A 16,988-nucleotide genomic window follows, 5' to 3' on the forward strand; every position below is an offset into this window, starting at 1 on the left:
ACCTTGGAAATGTCAGTTGAGGAAGGATCTTCTACTTAAATGACCCTTTCTTCACCCAAATCTAGTTTCTCTGAAGCTGACTGCTTGGAGATTGAACGCTTAATTTTACCCAAGCGGGGCTTTTCTGACTCGGTCATAGAGACCATGATTCAGGCTCGTAAACCTGTAACTAGAAATATTTACCATAAGATATGGCGTAAATATCTCGGTGTGAATCCAAGGGCTACTCATGGAGTAGAGTTAGGATTCCTAGAATTTTCTTTTCTCTAAGAGGGTTTGGAGAAAGGATTATCTACAAGTACCCTAAAGGGTAAAATCTCTGCCTAATCTATCAGCGACTAAGGATTTTCGTCAGTCTTCTGCTTTGTCTGTGTTTTTCTCAGGAAAACGTAAGGGACAGAAAGCTACGGCTACTTCCCTTTCTTTTTTCCTGAAGAGAATCATTCATTTTGCATATGAGACTGCTGGACAGCAGCCTCCAAAGAGAGTTACGGCTCATTCCAAGAGGACTGCTGCTTCCTCATGGGCATTCAAGAATGAAGCTTCTGTGGAACAGATTTGCAAGGCTGCAATTTGGTCATCTCTTCACACTTTTTCAAAGTTCTACAAATTTGACACGTTTGCCGAGGCCGTTTTTGGGAGAAAGGTTCTTCAAGCAGTGGTGCCTTCCGTTTAGGTTCCCTGTCTTGTCCCTCCCGTATCATCTGTGTACTCTAGCTTGGGTATTGATTCCCTATAGTAATTAAGATGATATGTGGACTCATTGTGTCTTTAAAAAAAAAAAAAATTATGTTTACCTGATTAATTTATTTTTTTACACGATGAGTCCACGGCCCGCCCTGTTATTTAGACAGGTTATTTGTATTTTATAAACTTCAGGCACCTGCACCTTGTTCTTTCTTTCTCTCCTTAACTTCGGTTGAATGACTGGAGTAGGAGGGAAGGGAGATGCTATTTAACAGCTTTACTGTGGTGCTCTTTGCTGCCTCCTGCAGGGCAGGAGTGGTATTCCCAATAGTAATTAAGATAATCCGTGGACTCATAGTGTAAAAAAAGAAATACATTTATCAGGTAAACATAAATTTTCTTTTTTATATTTAGAATTGGGTGTGATGAGGTTACATATTTAAGCTCTGAACATGTTTCTTTGTGTCCTGGTCTGTGGGTTTTAATGATACAAGTCTGAGGCGCTAGTTTATATTTCATGGTGTTAATATCTGCATATAAAGATTGGCATCTTATGTTTTGCTTTTCCTCTCTTTCCCCCAGGTGGTTAAAATTATTCGTCCTAGTGAGACTGCTGGTCGATATATTACCTATCGATTAGTGCAGTGAGAAATTGCTCTCGGTAAGCTTTGATCAGTCTGCAGTTATGTACAGGATTTACTGGGCTGCCTTCATCTGCAACATTTCAGTTAAATACTGACCTCAGTCTTAAGAAGATGTAACGCACCATGGAAAAGCACAGACTGTTTTTTTAAGACGGTAGTTTCACTTTATTTTAAGTAAAAGGACAAACCTCTGAAGCGTTTATTTGCTGATCAATATGGAAGTACTTGCTTCTTGTAAACATAAATTCCTGATATCTACACGTACAACTAAATAAGATGGTGCCAGGAACTCTAACGAAGTTAATAATCTGCTTAAAGCAGTTGCATTTGTATCTTTTATGACATGTTATTCTTTGCTGTATATAGGTTTGGTTTAATAATTTGTTTTATACACAGGATAAGTTTCTTTCACACTCTGTATTAGAACAGGCACTATGTGTGTTGCTTTTATAAAGTGATTATGCTAGTTCTGTTCAGAATGATGGGAAGAATAAAGATGTGTTGTAAACCAGAAGGAGGTTGCATATTTTTTTTTCTTCTTAAAATAAAGAACTTTTTATTTAAAGCAAATATAACCAAACAAAACTTTTGTTTGTACTCCTGAGATTGGACACAACTGCATCACCTAAACCCATCTGTTCTTTCCATCTGAGGGTCAGGCTGTGTTATACTGGAAAATCACTCACAAGTCAAGCTGCTAATCTGTGTTAACGGCACAGTTATCCATCTTGGGATGTTACCATAAAGCAATTTGCAAAGTAATTTGGGTAGTTGGCATTGGCAAAAGCTAGTGCCAGCTTGGCCTGGTACAGTCACTCAGACAAACTGTGGTTGGCGGTCAGCAGATGAGCTCACTGCTATTCGTCCTTGGAGGAGGCGGACTGTGGCCCGTGGGCGGTAACAATGCGCTGTGGGAAGGGGGCAGTGAGCTCTTGGCAGAACGTTATTGGACTGATTGGTGTTGTGCTCTTCCAGGTTCTCTCTGCTGTGACCTCTATCTTCCTCAGATTCTAATTGGCTGTCTTCCCCAATGTATGGAATGTCATCTGTGCTGGTCTCACTGCCTTGTTTTATGAGATGTCCACGAACAGACCCATGCTCCCATGTTCTTCTGATGTCTTCTCCACCGTCTGATTCTGAGTCTGAATCTGCTGCATTTTCAGTCTGGTCTGAAATATTAAAAACGTACAACTTTTATGCAATGTTAAAAATGTGTCCCATAATACTGAGTTTTAATGAGCTGTGCAAGATTAAGATTAACTATTAATTAGTTTGAAAATAAACTTGGTAAAATACAGACACATAAAACCGATATTAACAAAGCTTACAATATACAAGACACTCTGTAAACAAATAGATCTGTGGGGGCTGTCGTTATCAGCAGGTGATCATTTGGTCTTTGAGTAGCAGGGTGGCACTAACATTTCTTGGTGGTTTCAGTATAAACTTGAAAGGGACATGAAATCCAAAATTATTTATTTCATAGTTTGGATAAAGCCTGCAATTTTACAATAAATTCTCACTTCTATTCTCAAATTTACTTTGTACTCATGGATTCTTTGTAGTAGAAAATACCTAGTAAAGTAGTGTCTAGAACTATATGGCATCAGTTTTGCAAGAATTCTGAGCACTAGATGGCAGTAGTGTTTTGTATAATGTCTTACATTACTAAAAACATTCTAACAAAATGCTGCTATATAAATAGTCCTCCAGGCACAAGCACACCACTAAACATATCTACCTGCTATTTAACAAAGGATAGATAATGAAGTACATTTCATAATATAAGTAAATAGGAACGTTTGGTGTGAGTTTTTTTTTTTTTATTGTGACTACTAGAAAAATGAAGAAAAAAATGGATTTTGTGTCCCTTTTTAAAATTTATTTTGCATAGGTTAATTGCTTTTTATTTATATACATTACATAACTTTTTTTTTTTTAGTTGAATACCCCTTAAAAGGGAAGACTGCACTCAAATTCTCATTCCAACTACACAGAATTGTGTAGACATCTTGTGTGTATACATATTGAATAATAGATGTACTAAAAACACAAGCAATCTCCAATTACATGCACGTCACGGCTAGCAGCTGCACGCAGCTAAACTGTCAGCAAAATGTGTATTGCAAGAAATTGTGCCCTATCATTGAGGGTAGACTGATATATGTGGGAATGTGTATCATGCAATGTTCCTTTTTTGTATGCATGGACAGAAATGTGAAATTTTGTTGCTAAATGAATGTGGAATATGGTTGCAAGCAGTGTCATTCGGCTTTATTCAAAGCCAGATCTATTATTGTGAAACTTCAACACACAAAGATCTGTGGGTATTGCACTTTTCACACTCCAAATTGTCGTCCATGTCTTTATCATGTTTAAATTATTGCTATTTCACATACAGGATATGTTTAACCCCTTAATGACCACAGCACTTTTCCATTTTCTGTCCGTTTGGGACCAAGGCTATTTTTACATTTTTGCGGTGTTTGTGTTTAGCTGTAATTTTCCTCTTACTTATTTACTGTACCCACACACATTATATATCGTTTTTCTCGCCATTAAATGGACTTTCTAAAGATACCATTATTTTCATCATATCTTATAATTTACTATGAAAAAATGGAAAAAACACACTTTTTCTAAAATTGATCCCCAAAATCTGTTACATCTACAACCACCAAAAAACTCCCATGCTAAATAGTTTCTAAATTTTGTCCAGAGTTTAGAAATACCCAATGTTTACATGTTCTTTGCTTTTTTTGCAAGTTATAGGACAATAAATACAAGTAGCACTTTGCTATTTCCAAACCACTTTTTTTCAAAATTAGCGCTAGTTACATTGGGACACTGATATCTTTCAGGAATCCCTGAATATCCCCTGACATGTATATATTTTTTTTTAGAAGACATCCCAAAGTATTGATCTAGGCCCATTTTGGTATATTTCATGCCACCATTTCACCGCCAAATGCGATCAAATAAAAAAAATTGTTCACTTTTTCACAAATTTTTTCACAAACTTTAGGTTTCTCACTGAAATTATTTACAAACAACTTGTGCAATTATGGCATAAATGGTTGTAAATGCTTCTCTGGGATCCCCTTTGTTCAGAAATAGCAGACATATATGGCTTTGGCGTTGCTTTTTGGTAATTAGAAGGCCGCTAAATGCCACTGTGCACCACACGTGTATTATGCCCAGCAGTGAAGGGGTTAGTTAGGGAGTATGCAGGGAGCTTGTAGGGTTAATTTTAGCTTTAGTGTAGTGCAGTAGACAACCCCAAGTATTGATCTAGGCACATTTTGGTATATTTCATGCCACCATTTCACCGCCAAATGCGATCAAATTGAAAAAAACGCTACATTTTTCACAATTTTATGTTTCTCACTGAAATTATTTACTAACAGCTTGTGCAATTATGGCACACATGGTTGTAAATGCTTCTCTAGGATCCCCTTTGTTCAGAAATAGCAGACATATATGACTTTGGTGTTGCTTTTTGGTAATTAGAAGGCCGCTAAATGCTGCTGTGCATCACACGTGTATTATGGCTAGCAGTGAAGGGGTTAATTAGGTAGCTTATAAGGAGCTTGCAGGGTTAATTTTAGCTTTAGTGTAGAGATCAGCCTCCCACCTGACACATCACACCACCTGATCCCTCCCAAACAGCTGTCTTCCCTCCCCCACCCCACAATTGTCCCCGCCATCTTAAGTACTGGCAGAAAGTCTGCCAGTACTAAAATAAGTTTTTTGTTTTTTTTTGTTTAAAAAAAAATAAAAAAAAATTCTGCTGTGTAGGACCCCCCCCCCCTTAGCCCCAACCTCCCTGATCCCACCAAACAGCTCTCTACCCCCCTCCTCTACCTTATTGTGCACCATATTGGGTACTGGCAGCTGTCTGCCAGTACCCAGTTTGAAATCAAAAGTTTATTTTAAGATTTTCTGTAGTGTAGCTTACCCCCCTTAACACCCAACCCCCCACCCTCTCCCAGATCATTAATATTTTTTATTCCTACCCTCTCTCCCACTGATTCCCACCTTGTGCCTCTTCCACTTCAGTTCTAAGTTTTGGGCAGTTTGACACGTGCACGCGCGCGCACGCTCCCGCCCCCCTCCTCTACTGATAGCCGCCCCACTCGCCTCCCTGGACACGCTCCCACCCACCAACGATCATAGCCGATGCAGAGAGGGCCACAGAGTGGCTCTCTCTGCATCGGACTGCTTAAAAAAGTTATTGCAGGATGCCTCTATTTCGAGGCATCACTGCAATAACATGAAAGCAGCTGGAAGTGATCAGGATCGCTTCCACTGCTTTCAAAGACCAACGACGTGCAAGGTACGTCCTTGGTCGTTAAGGACATTTTTTTGGAGGACGTACCCTGCACGTCGTTGGTCATTAAGGGGTTAATGTCCCTTTTAAATATTTCTTGAGGAGCAAAGTTTCTAATACAGTGAGCTCCATTTATTATACTTGGGAAGACCAGATTCCCAGACAGGGAACATGTCCTCCCTAATTCACAGGGACTGAGGCATCTGTACCGGAATTTGCGGGTACTGCCCTGCTACCTGCTCTTGCGCAAACCAATTATGTGACAGCAGGGCTTGTCAAGTCATCCCGGGTGAATGAGTTTAAAATGGTTTAAGGCTGCCACCTCTAAACACGCACCACTTCATAAATGGAACCTGTTGACTTCACTTTGAAATTTCATAGAGGTGCTCTTAGATTCACATCTGTGGTCCACCTGCTCGGTTACAATGCATTGCTGCCCCTCTGCCAAGTATTTTTCTCTTTTTGAGTTAATTCCTTACATATGCCCGAGTGAGTCTGATCTACAACTGACAGAAGGGAGCACTCAATCTATTGTGAGTCTTGCCATGTAATACATTTGTCACAAGAGGTAAGAGGGATTCTTATATTGATATAGACTTGTATGCATCTTCTGTTTTGGATTATATTAGCTCTTGTGTCAGTAATGTAACCACTTATAAGAGGATTAGAACCTTTCCCAATCAAAAACCTTGGATGAATAAAGAGGTTCGCCTCTGATTGGAAGCTCGTAATATTGCTTTTAGATCTGGCAATGCCAAGGTTTACAGTTTTAACGAGATCTAACCTAAAAAAGGAATAAAAAGAGCTAAATATGATCTGAAATCACGCATTGAGGAGCATTTTTTATAACAACTCTGACCCTAGAAGCATGTGGCGGGGAATTCAGGCTATTACTGATTATAGATTTAGAAATGCAGCCCCCTTAATCAATGATGCTTCCTTTCTGGATGAACTAAATCCTTTTTATGCTCGCTTTGATCGTGATAATAAAGAATTAATCACAAAAACCATTCCTCTACCAGATGAACTGCCCCTGAGTTTTACTGTTGCTGAAGTATATCATATTCTCTCTAGGTTAGATGTACATAAAGCAGCTGGTCCTGATTATATTCCCGGCCATGTGCTTAGATCCTGTGCTGGAGCACTGGCTGCAGTAATCGCTGACATTTTTAACTTGTTTCTGGCTCAAACAATTGTCCCCATATGTTTTAAGGAAACAACTATCATTCCTGTGCCCAAACAATCTGCAGCAGTGAGTCTAAATGACTTTCACCCTATTGCACTTCGGCCATTATGAAATGTTTTAAGAGGTTGGTTATGGCCCATCTCAAAACTTGCTTATCCACCTACACTGGATCCTAATCAATAAGCTTACCATCAGAACAGGTCAATAGAAGATGCTTGCTCCTCAGCACTACATTTTGCCCTTACCTGTCTAGATCATAGTAATACCTATGTTAGAATGCTGTTCATTGATTTCAGCTCTGCATTCAACACGGTTATCCCTATTAAATTGGTTGCTAAACTCCATGACCTGATCATTAACACCTTACTATGTAACTGGATTTTCTGACTAATAGACCACAATCAGTAAAAAATAGGTAACCATATCTCTTCTACCCTGAGCCTTAATACTGGTGTTCCACAAGGGTGTGTATTGAGCCCACTGTTATATTCCCTCTTCACTTATGATTGTTTGCCTAAGTATGAGTCTAATAACATCATCAAGTTTGCTGATGACACTACTGTGATAGGCAAGATTAGTAACGACAACGAGTCATCTAATAGAGAGGAAATAATGCACCTGGTTACATGGTGTGCCGAGAACAATCTGGATCTAAATATAAAAAAAAACTAAACAAATCATCATTGATTACAGAAAATCCAAACGCTATTTACATCTGCCTATTCATATAAATGGAAGCGTGGTCAAACGAGTGTCAAGTTTTTAATTTTTGGGCATACATATCTATGAAGATTTGTCTTGGTCTTTGAATACTTCGATATTAGTGAAGAAGGCTCAACAACGTCTCTATTTTATAAGATCATTAAAAAAAGTTAACTTATCCACTTAGATTCTGGTTAACTTCTACTGTTGTACTATTGAGAGTATTCTTACAAATTGCATTACTGTATAGTATGGAAACTGTACTAATTCTGATCGTAAAACCCTGCAACGAGTAGTTAAAACTGCCCAGTACATTATAGGTGTTCAGCTACCTCCTATCGAAGATCTTCAAAGTAGACGTTGTCTCCAAAAGGCCTATCGTATTATTCAAGATCCTTTTCATGCTAGTAATAGTATATTTGCCCTATTACCATCTGGGAGGCGTTATAGGAGTTTAAATGGGAAATCAGCCAGACTTCGAAATAGCTTTTTTCCTAGAGCCATTACCTTGTTAAACAACAATTCTTACATTTTCTTTTATGTCCAGACTTTTTTTAATCTTTTTATCTTTTATTGATCTATTTAACCATAGAGCAAGTGCTGACTAATGGTTGCCTAATTCAACAGTTTTTCTGTAAATGGTCTATATTCACTCCACTTTATTCTGAAATGATTCACCTCACATTATACAATGTAAATTTACACATAGTTCTCATCTATTTACGTATTCATTCATTATTCACTATTACATGCACCTTATATACTTCTTAGTATTGAAATCATTTTCTTGCATATTGTATTTTATATATTTTGTGGTATAGAAATATTTTTTTCTCTTGCATATTGCACTTGATTTTATCATCCTCTGTCAGATTTACCATTACAGTTCTACCTTGTGTTATGGATAGGTTAGATATTCAACTACAATTTCGTTGTCTCTGTTTTTTTACTCTGTACAATGACAATAAACAAATCTAAATCTAATCTAATATATGCTAAAATCAGTGTGCGGTTTTCCTTTTCTTGCTTACACTTGGCAAACTAGTTTAAAGAGTTTATCGGGGTTAAGCCAGACAAGTTCTCAAGCAGAGAACCTGTCCACTTGCGATGCTCTATTGATTTAAAGCAGGGCCTGTAAATCACCCCAAACAACCTGAGAGGATAAGGGGCAGGAACAAACATTTGATTGTCAACAAGTCATTTAAGAGTTTTGCTTTAAGTTTTTAAAGAGACAGTAAAGACCTTGAGATTTGTATATAACATATTTAGTTATGCATAATGAAACAACTTTACATTGCAATATATTTTCATTATTTACTTCCCCCCTTTTCATGTAATTTAGTTCTAAAATTAAAGGGACACTGAACCCATTTTTTTTTCTTTCATGATTCAGATAGAGCATGCAATATTAACAGCGCTGCGGAATCTGTTGGCGCTCTACAAATACCTGATAATAATAAATTAAGCAACTTTCTAATTTACTCCTATTATCATTTTTTCTTCATTCTCTTGGTATCTTTATTTGAAAAAGAAGGCATCTAAGCTTTTTTTTGGTTCAGTACTCTGGACAGTACGTTTTCATTGGTGGATGAATTTATAAATTGATAATAGGAGTAAATTAGAGAGTTGCTTAAAATGTCATGCTCTATCTGAATCATAAAAGAAAAAAAATTGGGTTCACTGTCCCTTTAAGCAATTTCTAATCCCCAGAATTTAAAGGGATAGTCAACTCCAAAAATGTTATTGTTTAAAAAGATAGATAATCCCTTTATTACCCATTCTCCAGTTTAGCATAACCAACAGTTATAATAATACACTTTTTACCTCTGTGATAATCTTGTATCTAAGCCTCTTCTGACAGCCCCCTGATCACATGGATATTTATTTATTATCTATTGGCTAGCATTTTAGCCAATTAGTGCAGTGTCATCCAAAAACCCACGGCCGTGAGCACAACGTTATCTATATGGCTCACATGAACTAGCCCTCTCCTGTTGTGAAAAGCTAATAAAAAAGCATGTGATAAGAGGCTGTCTGTATTGGTTTAGAAACAAACAGAAATGTAAAAGCTTTAAAGGTTATAAAGTATATTAAAGGGACAGTCTAGTCCAAAAATTAACTTATAATTCAGAAAGGATGTAATTTTAAACAACTTTCCTTTTTACTTTTATCACAAATTTTGCTTTGTTCTCTTGGAATTCTTATTTGAAAGCTAAACCTAGGATGTTCATATGCTAATTTCTTAGACCTTGAAGGTCGCCTCTTATTTGAATGCATTTTGACAGTTTTACCACTAGAGGGTGTTAGTTTATGTGTGTCATATAGATAACACTGTGCTAACGCACATGGAGTTACCTAGGAGTCAGCACTGATTGGCTAAAATGCATGTCTATCAAAAGAACTGAAATAAGGGGGCAGTTTGCAGAGGCTTAGATACATGGTAATTACAGAGGTAAAAAGTGTATTAAAGGGACATGAAACCCAATTTTTTTCCATTCATGATTCAGATAGAGAATACAATTTTAAACAACTTTCTAATTTACTTTTGTTGAAGGAGCAGCAATGCACTACTGGTTTCTAACTGAACAAATATATATGCAGCCACCAATCAACAGCTAGAACCTAGGTTCTCTGCTGCTCATGAGCTTGCCTAGATAAACCTTTTTAGCAAAGGATAACAAGAGAAGGAAGCAAATTAAACAATAGAAGTAAATTCAAAAGTTGTTTAAAATGGTATTCTCTATCTGAATCATGAAAGAACATTTTTGGGTTTACTGTCCCTTTTGGTACATATGCTAAGCAGATTTAAAGATGAGTTTTAATGCTAAATTTCAGTTTGTAGGTTTCTTTGTATTCAATTTGCATTTTCTTATTAAAGATGGTTGCCATTAGGAGTATTGACAATATTTATATTGAATCTATTTGGTGAAATCTGAGGTATACCCTTGTTTGATGGGGGTTTGAGTTCTTATATATATATAACATCACTAAAGTGCAGAAAAACTGTGTATGTTCACTTTTGTTCAATAGTGTGTAAAGAAGGATTAGAGCTTTAGAGTAGGATGAATTTATGAGTTCCTTCACTATTAACTGTTGCAGATGTTTTCTATTAGACCATTGGCATCTTCTTGGGCCCGCATAATGTGCTCTAACTTTGAATAATTGGGGCCTAATGTTTTTTTCCCTTCTAAAACCATCTCTTAAACTTTTTTTGAGGCTAAAAATGTACAAGTGACTATTAAAGGAATAGTCTAGTCAAAAATAAACTTTCATGATTCAGATAGAACATGCAATTTCAAGCAACTTTCTAATTTACTCCTATTATCAGAATGCTCTACCCAGGTGCTGAACCAAAAAATGAGCCGGCACCTAAGCTTACGTTCCTGCTTTTCAAATAAACATAACGAGAATGAAGAAAAATGAATAATAGGAGTAAATTACAAAGTTGCTTAAAATTGCCTGCTCATTCTGAATCATGAAAGTTTAATTTTGACTAGACTGTTCCTTTAAGCACCAGAAGAGATTATGAAGTTAAAGAGACAGTATATGCTCTAATGATGCTAGATTGGAGTATATTTTACAGTGGTTGGGATCTTCAAACACTGCATCTCCTCAAGGGCCTTTAATTAGTGACTGTGTGCAACTGCTGCTCCTTATTGGCTAATGGCCTCTGTTCGGCTAAGGTACTGGAATAATTATGACACCTTAGTGAGAGTTTAATTTTGTGTTAAACCCCTCACAAAGGGGGACACCTGAGTGGGAGATTACCCATGTGTTTAACCCCTCACAAAGAGGGACTTCTGATTGGGAATTTACATATGTGTTTAACCCCTCACAAAGAGTGTCTGGCTCAGTGAATGAATTAGAACATGTCATTTTGCTTTAGAACAGCCCTTTAAATTTCCACTTGAGCATATAGCTCAATTCCACATTCATGTTTAGTTACTTTGCCTTTTCAAAGATGTTTCTTAATTCTCTCTATACTATGTTTTTTTTGTTTTTAATGAGTACACATTTCTTTTTTTTTTTTAAATATGTCAGACAAAATGTCAATATATTTCATAGCACAATGCATATGAAGATGTTCCTTGACATAAACAGATATTTGTTTTGTCCCAACCATTTCTTACCTCTAAACACCGGTATCTCATAATCTGAGGGTGAATCTGGCACCTCTGGATCAGTGGTCTCCCTGAGTTGTGGAGTTCCGGTGCTGAGCACTAAGTTATCCTGCAGTGAAGGACAAATACGTATACTGAGTAACAGCGGGCAGGCTAGGCTTCCGGAATACAAGAAAAAGACTACAGAATGCTCCCTTCACATACTTACTTCAGTTAAATTACTGTGTTTCTGCCCTGCTGTTGGTGTGTTAGGGGTCTCCTGAAAAATTGTTGTATAGAAGATAATGAGAGTCTCTATGATCCGCGCCTGGTGGGGATAATCCACAAGAGAGGAAAGGGATACTGTGGCTTCAGTGGGACGTGGCCGCATTAGTGCAGGACCAAACACTATGCCCAGGTTACTTGGGCTCATCTTGTTCAAGTGCTCCTGTTCAGAGACCCTGTGGAGACAAAATGACATCAATATATGTGTCATGCACACATCACAATGAGATCATCAGGTAGATACAAGATTGTGATATATTAAAGATATAATAAAGACCTTGTGATTTCAAGAGATTTCAGTTGTTTTTTAAAAATAAATGAACATTTTGTTTGCTAAAAAGAAAATTCCGCCCACCACTTGCTTTATTTTGAGAAGCGAATCTGGGTAGCCCCGATCATATTGTTAGTTAAAAGTGCCATAAAACATGTTGAGATCTGTGCATATGCTAAAAGGGCTAATTAATACATATTTTGCATAAAAAATGTTTAATAATTGCTGGCAAGTATTTTAAAATAATTTTCAAAAATAATCAAAATTATTTATATAGTCAAGCAGTCTGGAGTAGTCTGATCCACCATCCCTTATCAGTGTTTAGCATCAGAAACACATGCATTGTATTTCAACTGAGTTCACAGGTGCTTATTTGCTTCTAGACATGCTCCAGCAGATAATGAGTGCTAAAGTCTGCATTCTACTAAATCAAAGGTGGATTTAGACAGCCATAGAAGGAATTGTGTGGGGGGAGTTAGAGCTGTACAATTCAGAAACTTAAAAGAAAGGGTTAATGGTGAGGCAATGCAGTATACATTTGCAGGTAAAGTAATTAAAGTAAATATTATTATATTTTGTCTCAATCCCAACATGTTTTATGTCCCTTTAAACTGAATTGTTTTGCTAAAGCCAATTAGGGAAAGATATGTAGCAGGGATAGGCTTGAGAAGTCTGCAGGGTGATTTTCCAGGTCTTAGAATTAGAAAATCCACAATTTTCAGAGCTAAATTTACATGAAAAAGGGGCCAAAATAAATCATGAAAGTATATTGTTTTACTATACATATCTAAATGTTTTCTATTAAAATCTAAAGGTGTTTACAGTGCATTTTAAGGAATGAGAGATTCATATTCATCTAGACCAGAGCTTTCCAAACTTTTCATGTTGGTGACACACTTTTTAGACCTACATCATTTTGCGACACAGTAATTCAGTTGTACTAGCAAACAGGAGGTTAAACTAACTTGTTTTAAGAGATACGGACACATACATAAATGATATAATAACGAAATGTATTTACAAGTAACAGTATGTATTTGCAAGAATTTAAATAAAGTTTAATAACACCAATAGCTACTTACTATTTTAATGGGATGTAATGAGGTTGATGGGATGAACACAGTTTCTGAATATTTGGTGGAATATAAGACACTCGCATTTTTAAGCTTCCCCTTCCTATCCATATATCAAGAGCAGGAACAGCAATGCACTACTGGGAGCAAGCTGCAAAAAACCCCCACTGACTTCTGACTTCAGCTCAGCGTTTAAGCTGCTGCCCTCAGAGCTCTGAGAGTCTAATTGACTACTGCCCACGCTGCAAACACACTGCTCTCCCACTCACTGACTACACATGCAGCCACAAGCCGATTGAGGAGAGTCAGGTGCCAATGTGCCGCCAAAGCCGCCAATGGGAATAGTTTCAGTTCCCACTGAGCTGCGTCAATAGGTTAAGATGATCTGTGACCCCCTAGGTATCAATCACATGTCAACCATGTGATATGCGTAGAAGGCAGGCGGAAAGTCAGAAACCAAAAAAAAAATTTAAAAAAATTAAAATTTTAAAAAAATTCTGCTGAAGCAGGGACACACATACACACTGCTGCCGACACACTAGTGTGTCCCGACACACAGTTTGGAAAGCACTGATCTAGACCAATAATATCCAGATGTTGACGTTCTAGTGATTAGCTGAAAACATAGCTGGAGCGCCAATTCTGAAGCTTAAAGGGATAGTAAAGTCGAAATTAAACTTTCATGATTCAGATAGGGCATGTAATTTTAAACAACTTTCTACTTTGCTTGTATTATCAAATTTGCTTTGTTCTCTTGGTATTCTTAGTTGAAAGCTAAACCTAGGTAGGCTCATATGCTAATTTCTGAGCCCTTGAAGACCGCCTCTTCTTTGAATCCATGTGACAGTTTTTCACAGTTAGAGGGCATTAGTTCATGTGTTTCATATAAATAACATTGTGCTCATGTATGTGGAGTTATTTAAGAGTCAGCACTAATTGCCTGAAATGCAAGTCTGTCAAAAAATCTGATATAAGCTTAGATAGAAGGTAATTACAGAGGTAAAAAGTATATTTCTATAACAGTGTTCGTTATGCAAAACTGGAAAATGGTAAATAAAGGGATTATCTTTCTTTTTAAATAATAACCTTTTTAGTGTTTACTATCCCTTTAAGTATGCTGCAAATTGGGTACAGAGATATACTATGCATATAAAAAAAATCAAATACTTTAATGCCCCTTTAATATCATGCTCTATTAACCACCACTTGTTTAATTTGCTTTCACCCCCCCTCATTTCTAGCCTTTCCCCAGTTGTCCCAACCCTACACACACCTGCAGAGATGCTTTATTAGATAGTGGAGGGTGGCTCTGTTCTCTGGTGGCAATTCCTTCAGCAGCTCTATTAACTTCATCACCATGTTCATAACCTCAAGTTCTGTGTCTGGGCCCTTGTCCTCAAGTCTGGGCCCTCTCCCTGCCTCAGTACCCCGCAGACTTTCCTTAGCCAGCCCCATCAGACCATTATACAGTCTGAATGGCATGATGGGCTCTGGAAGCTGAAAGAGTTAAGAGAACTGGTTTGTTCATTTTCTATTTGCCACATCTACTGCATTAATATAAATACATCATTGTTTGTTGATAAACCTACACACCATAGGTTTGCTTTTACTTTACAATGTGTGGAACAGCCAACTAAACTTTTACCAACCTATCCGGATTTATATCTTCTTCATAGCATGAGATAGATTCACAAAATCTTGATTTTTATAGCAAATCAGAATAATTACTTTTTGTCGGTCATGTGAATCTAAATAAGTTATATATAAACAACATTCAAATGTGCAAGGATTTAGCCAGATTTATGCCCTTTACAGATTCTGACATTGCAAGAGTTTCCATGACATGAACAGACAACTTACCTCCAACACTGGTATCTCTAAATCTGAGGGCAATACTGTCACCTCCTTTTCAGTGCCCATCCCTAATAAGTCCTCAGCTCAGGATGACCAAATTGGCTCTCTTAAAAAAATGTTCTTTGTGACATTTATTCTATTTGTTCTTAAAACAGATGTTACATTCTGCTGTAATGGATGTAACATTTGAATGTTGATTCTTACAAACCTACATTGAAGTCCATAACCACCTACATGCAAAATTAAATTACAGTACTTAGAATGTGTGTGTTTCAAAGTGATTGCTGTATTCAGTGTTTAAATGTTACATTCAATACAGAGAAAAGTAACATTTGTTTTAAAAAAACAAAAGTTTAAGGCTTAACAAACATTAAAAAGGACATGAAACCCCAAATTTGTCTTTTATAATTTACATAGGGCTCCATTTAACAATAGTCGAGCGGACATTATTCATGTATGCTCGACATCACTGCGGGCCGACAGTAACCACTGTCCACATTTGACACTGCACAAAGCATTTTGCCAGAAATGCTTGTGCTATTCCGCCCTTGCTCACTGGGACCAATCGGCCGCTAGCACGGACTGTCAATCATCCTGATCATATCGGATTGGGATGATTTTAATCTGCCACCTTTTAGCAGCTTCTAAACTTTCGTTTCAGGCAATCCTGAAATGATGGGCCTCTGAAGCAGCAATTGCTGCTTGATAATTAAATACAGCCCATAGCGTACAGTTAAAAAACAAAACTAAAAATGTCTAATTTACTTCTATTATAAAATGTACTTTGTTCTGTTTGGTATCCTTTGTTTAAAAGCAGGTAGGAAGGCACAGGAGGGTGTATGTGTCTGAACCACTGTAAGGCAGCAGAATCCTTTTAAATATTATACGTTGATCAGACACTGCTGTCATCTAGTGTTCAAAAGCACTCTTGCAAAAAACTGCTGCCATATATTTCTCCAGACACCTGCACACTACCTATCTAGGTATTGTCCTTAACAAAGAATACCATGAGAACAAAGTAAATATGATAAAAGAAGTAAATCAGAAACTTTTTTGTTTTCATTGTAAATTCAATAAATAATTGAATCATAAAATAAAAATGGGCTTTCACGTCCCTTTAAGCATTGATTATTTTTTCATTAAATGTGCCAAAACATTTTTCCCATCACTAGTCATGGCTCCTAATTAGTAACGGCACTAGGCTACAGCACAACAATGAGGAATTCATATTATGTCTGGCTTCATAAGAAAATAAATACCAAATGAAACTCATTTCTTTCTCCATAGATATAACCGCTTACTACAGATTAGTAAATTATACCAAGGGAGTGATTGACAGGATCATGATAACATACAAGGCCCATGCTGCTTACTATGCCATATTCTTTAGTCTGTACCTGTCCATAGGTGAAAAATACAGAGAGGGTTTTGTTGATTACAGTATGGATAATGAAAGACACAACAGTAAACTGTCTAAATGTAAAATCACTGCTTATGTGTGTATGAAAATGCACCTCTAGTCCTTCCTCATATGTTGTATGCTCTGTGCTATATAAAGGTAAAAGCCCTAATCCATTAAAAGCAGTATAATATGCACACACATGCAGGTTTGATATCTTGTGATTGACACAAAACAATCGCCTTTCATTAGTGTGTCTGCGCATGCGCACGCCTCCAGGGTTAAGGGTAGGCCAGAAAACTTAACAACACCCACTTAAATGGAGCATGTAACTAATCTGAAACGAAAAAGCCTTTCAGCTGGTATAACTATATGCATAAATGATATTCTCAAGTGATTGCCATAACAATTGCAATTACATTTCAGCTTTGGCATTTGGTGCCTTTAAACAATCACC

The 16,988-nt window shown here is 37.1% G+C and overlaps 2 protein-coding genes across 2 annotated transcripts in view; one reads left to right on the forward strand and one right to left on the reverse strand.

The window, feature by feature from the left end:
* POLR2E (RNA polymerase II, I and III subunit E) overlaps nt 1-1,845 on the forward strand; it is a 31,522-nt gene extending 29,677 nt beyond the window's left edge. The window contains exon 7 of the mRNA XM_053702813.1: nt 1,270-1,845. Within this exon, the coding sequence (XP_053558788.1) occupies nt 1,270-1,335 (66 nt within the window). The 3' untranslated portion in view covers nt 1,336-1,845. The remainder of the gene's footprint in view (nt 1-1,269) is intronic.
* The window catches only part of ARHGAP45 (Rho GTPase activating protein 45), a 238,609-nt gene continuing 223,093 nt past the window's right edge, over nt 1,473-16,988 (reverse strand). Inside the window, exons 20-23 of the mRNA XM_053702812.1 lie at nt 14,552-14,775; nt 11,879-12,110; nt 11,680-11,779; nt 1,473-2,500 (exon numbers count right to left, since the gene is read on the reverse strand). Of these exons, the coding sequence (XP_053558787.1) occupies nt 2,148-2,500; nt 11,680-11,779; nt 11,879-12,110; nt 14,552-14,775 (909 nt within the window). The 3' untranslated portion in view covers nt 1,473-2,147. The remainder of the gene's footprint in view (nt 2,501-11,679; nt 11,780-11,878; nt 12,111-14,551; nt 14,776-16,988) is intronic.

This window comes from Bombina bombina, chromosome 2, assembly GCF_027579735.1.
Source record: "Bombina bombina isolate aBomBom1 chromosome 2, aBomBom1.pri, whole genome shotgun sequence".
NCBI classification, from domain to species: Eukaryota; Metazoa; Chordata; class Amphibia; order Anura; family Bombinatoridae; genus Bombina; species Bombina bombina.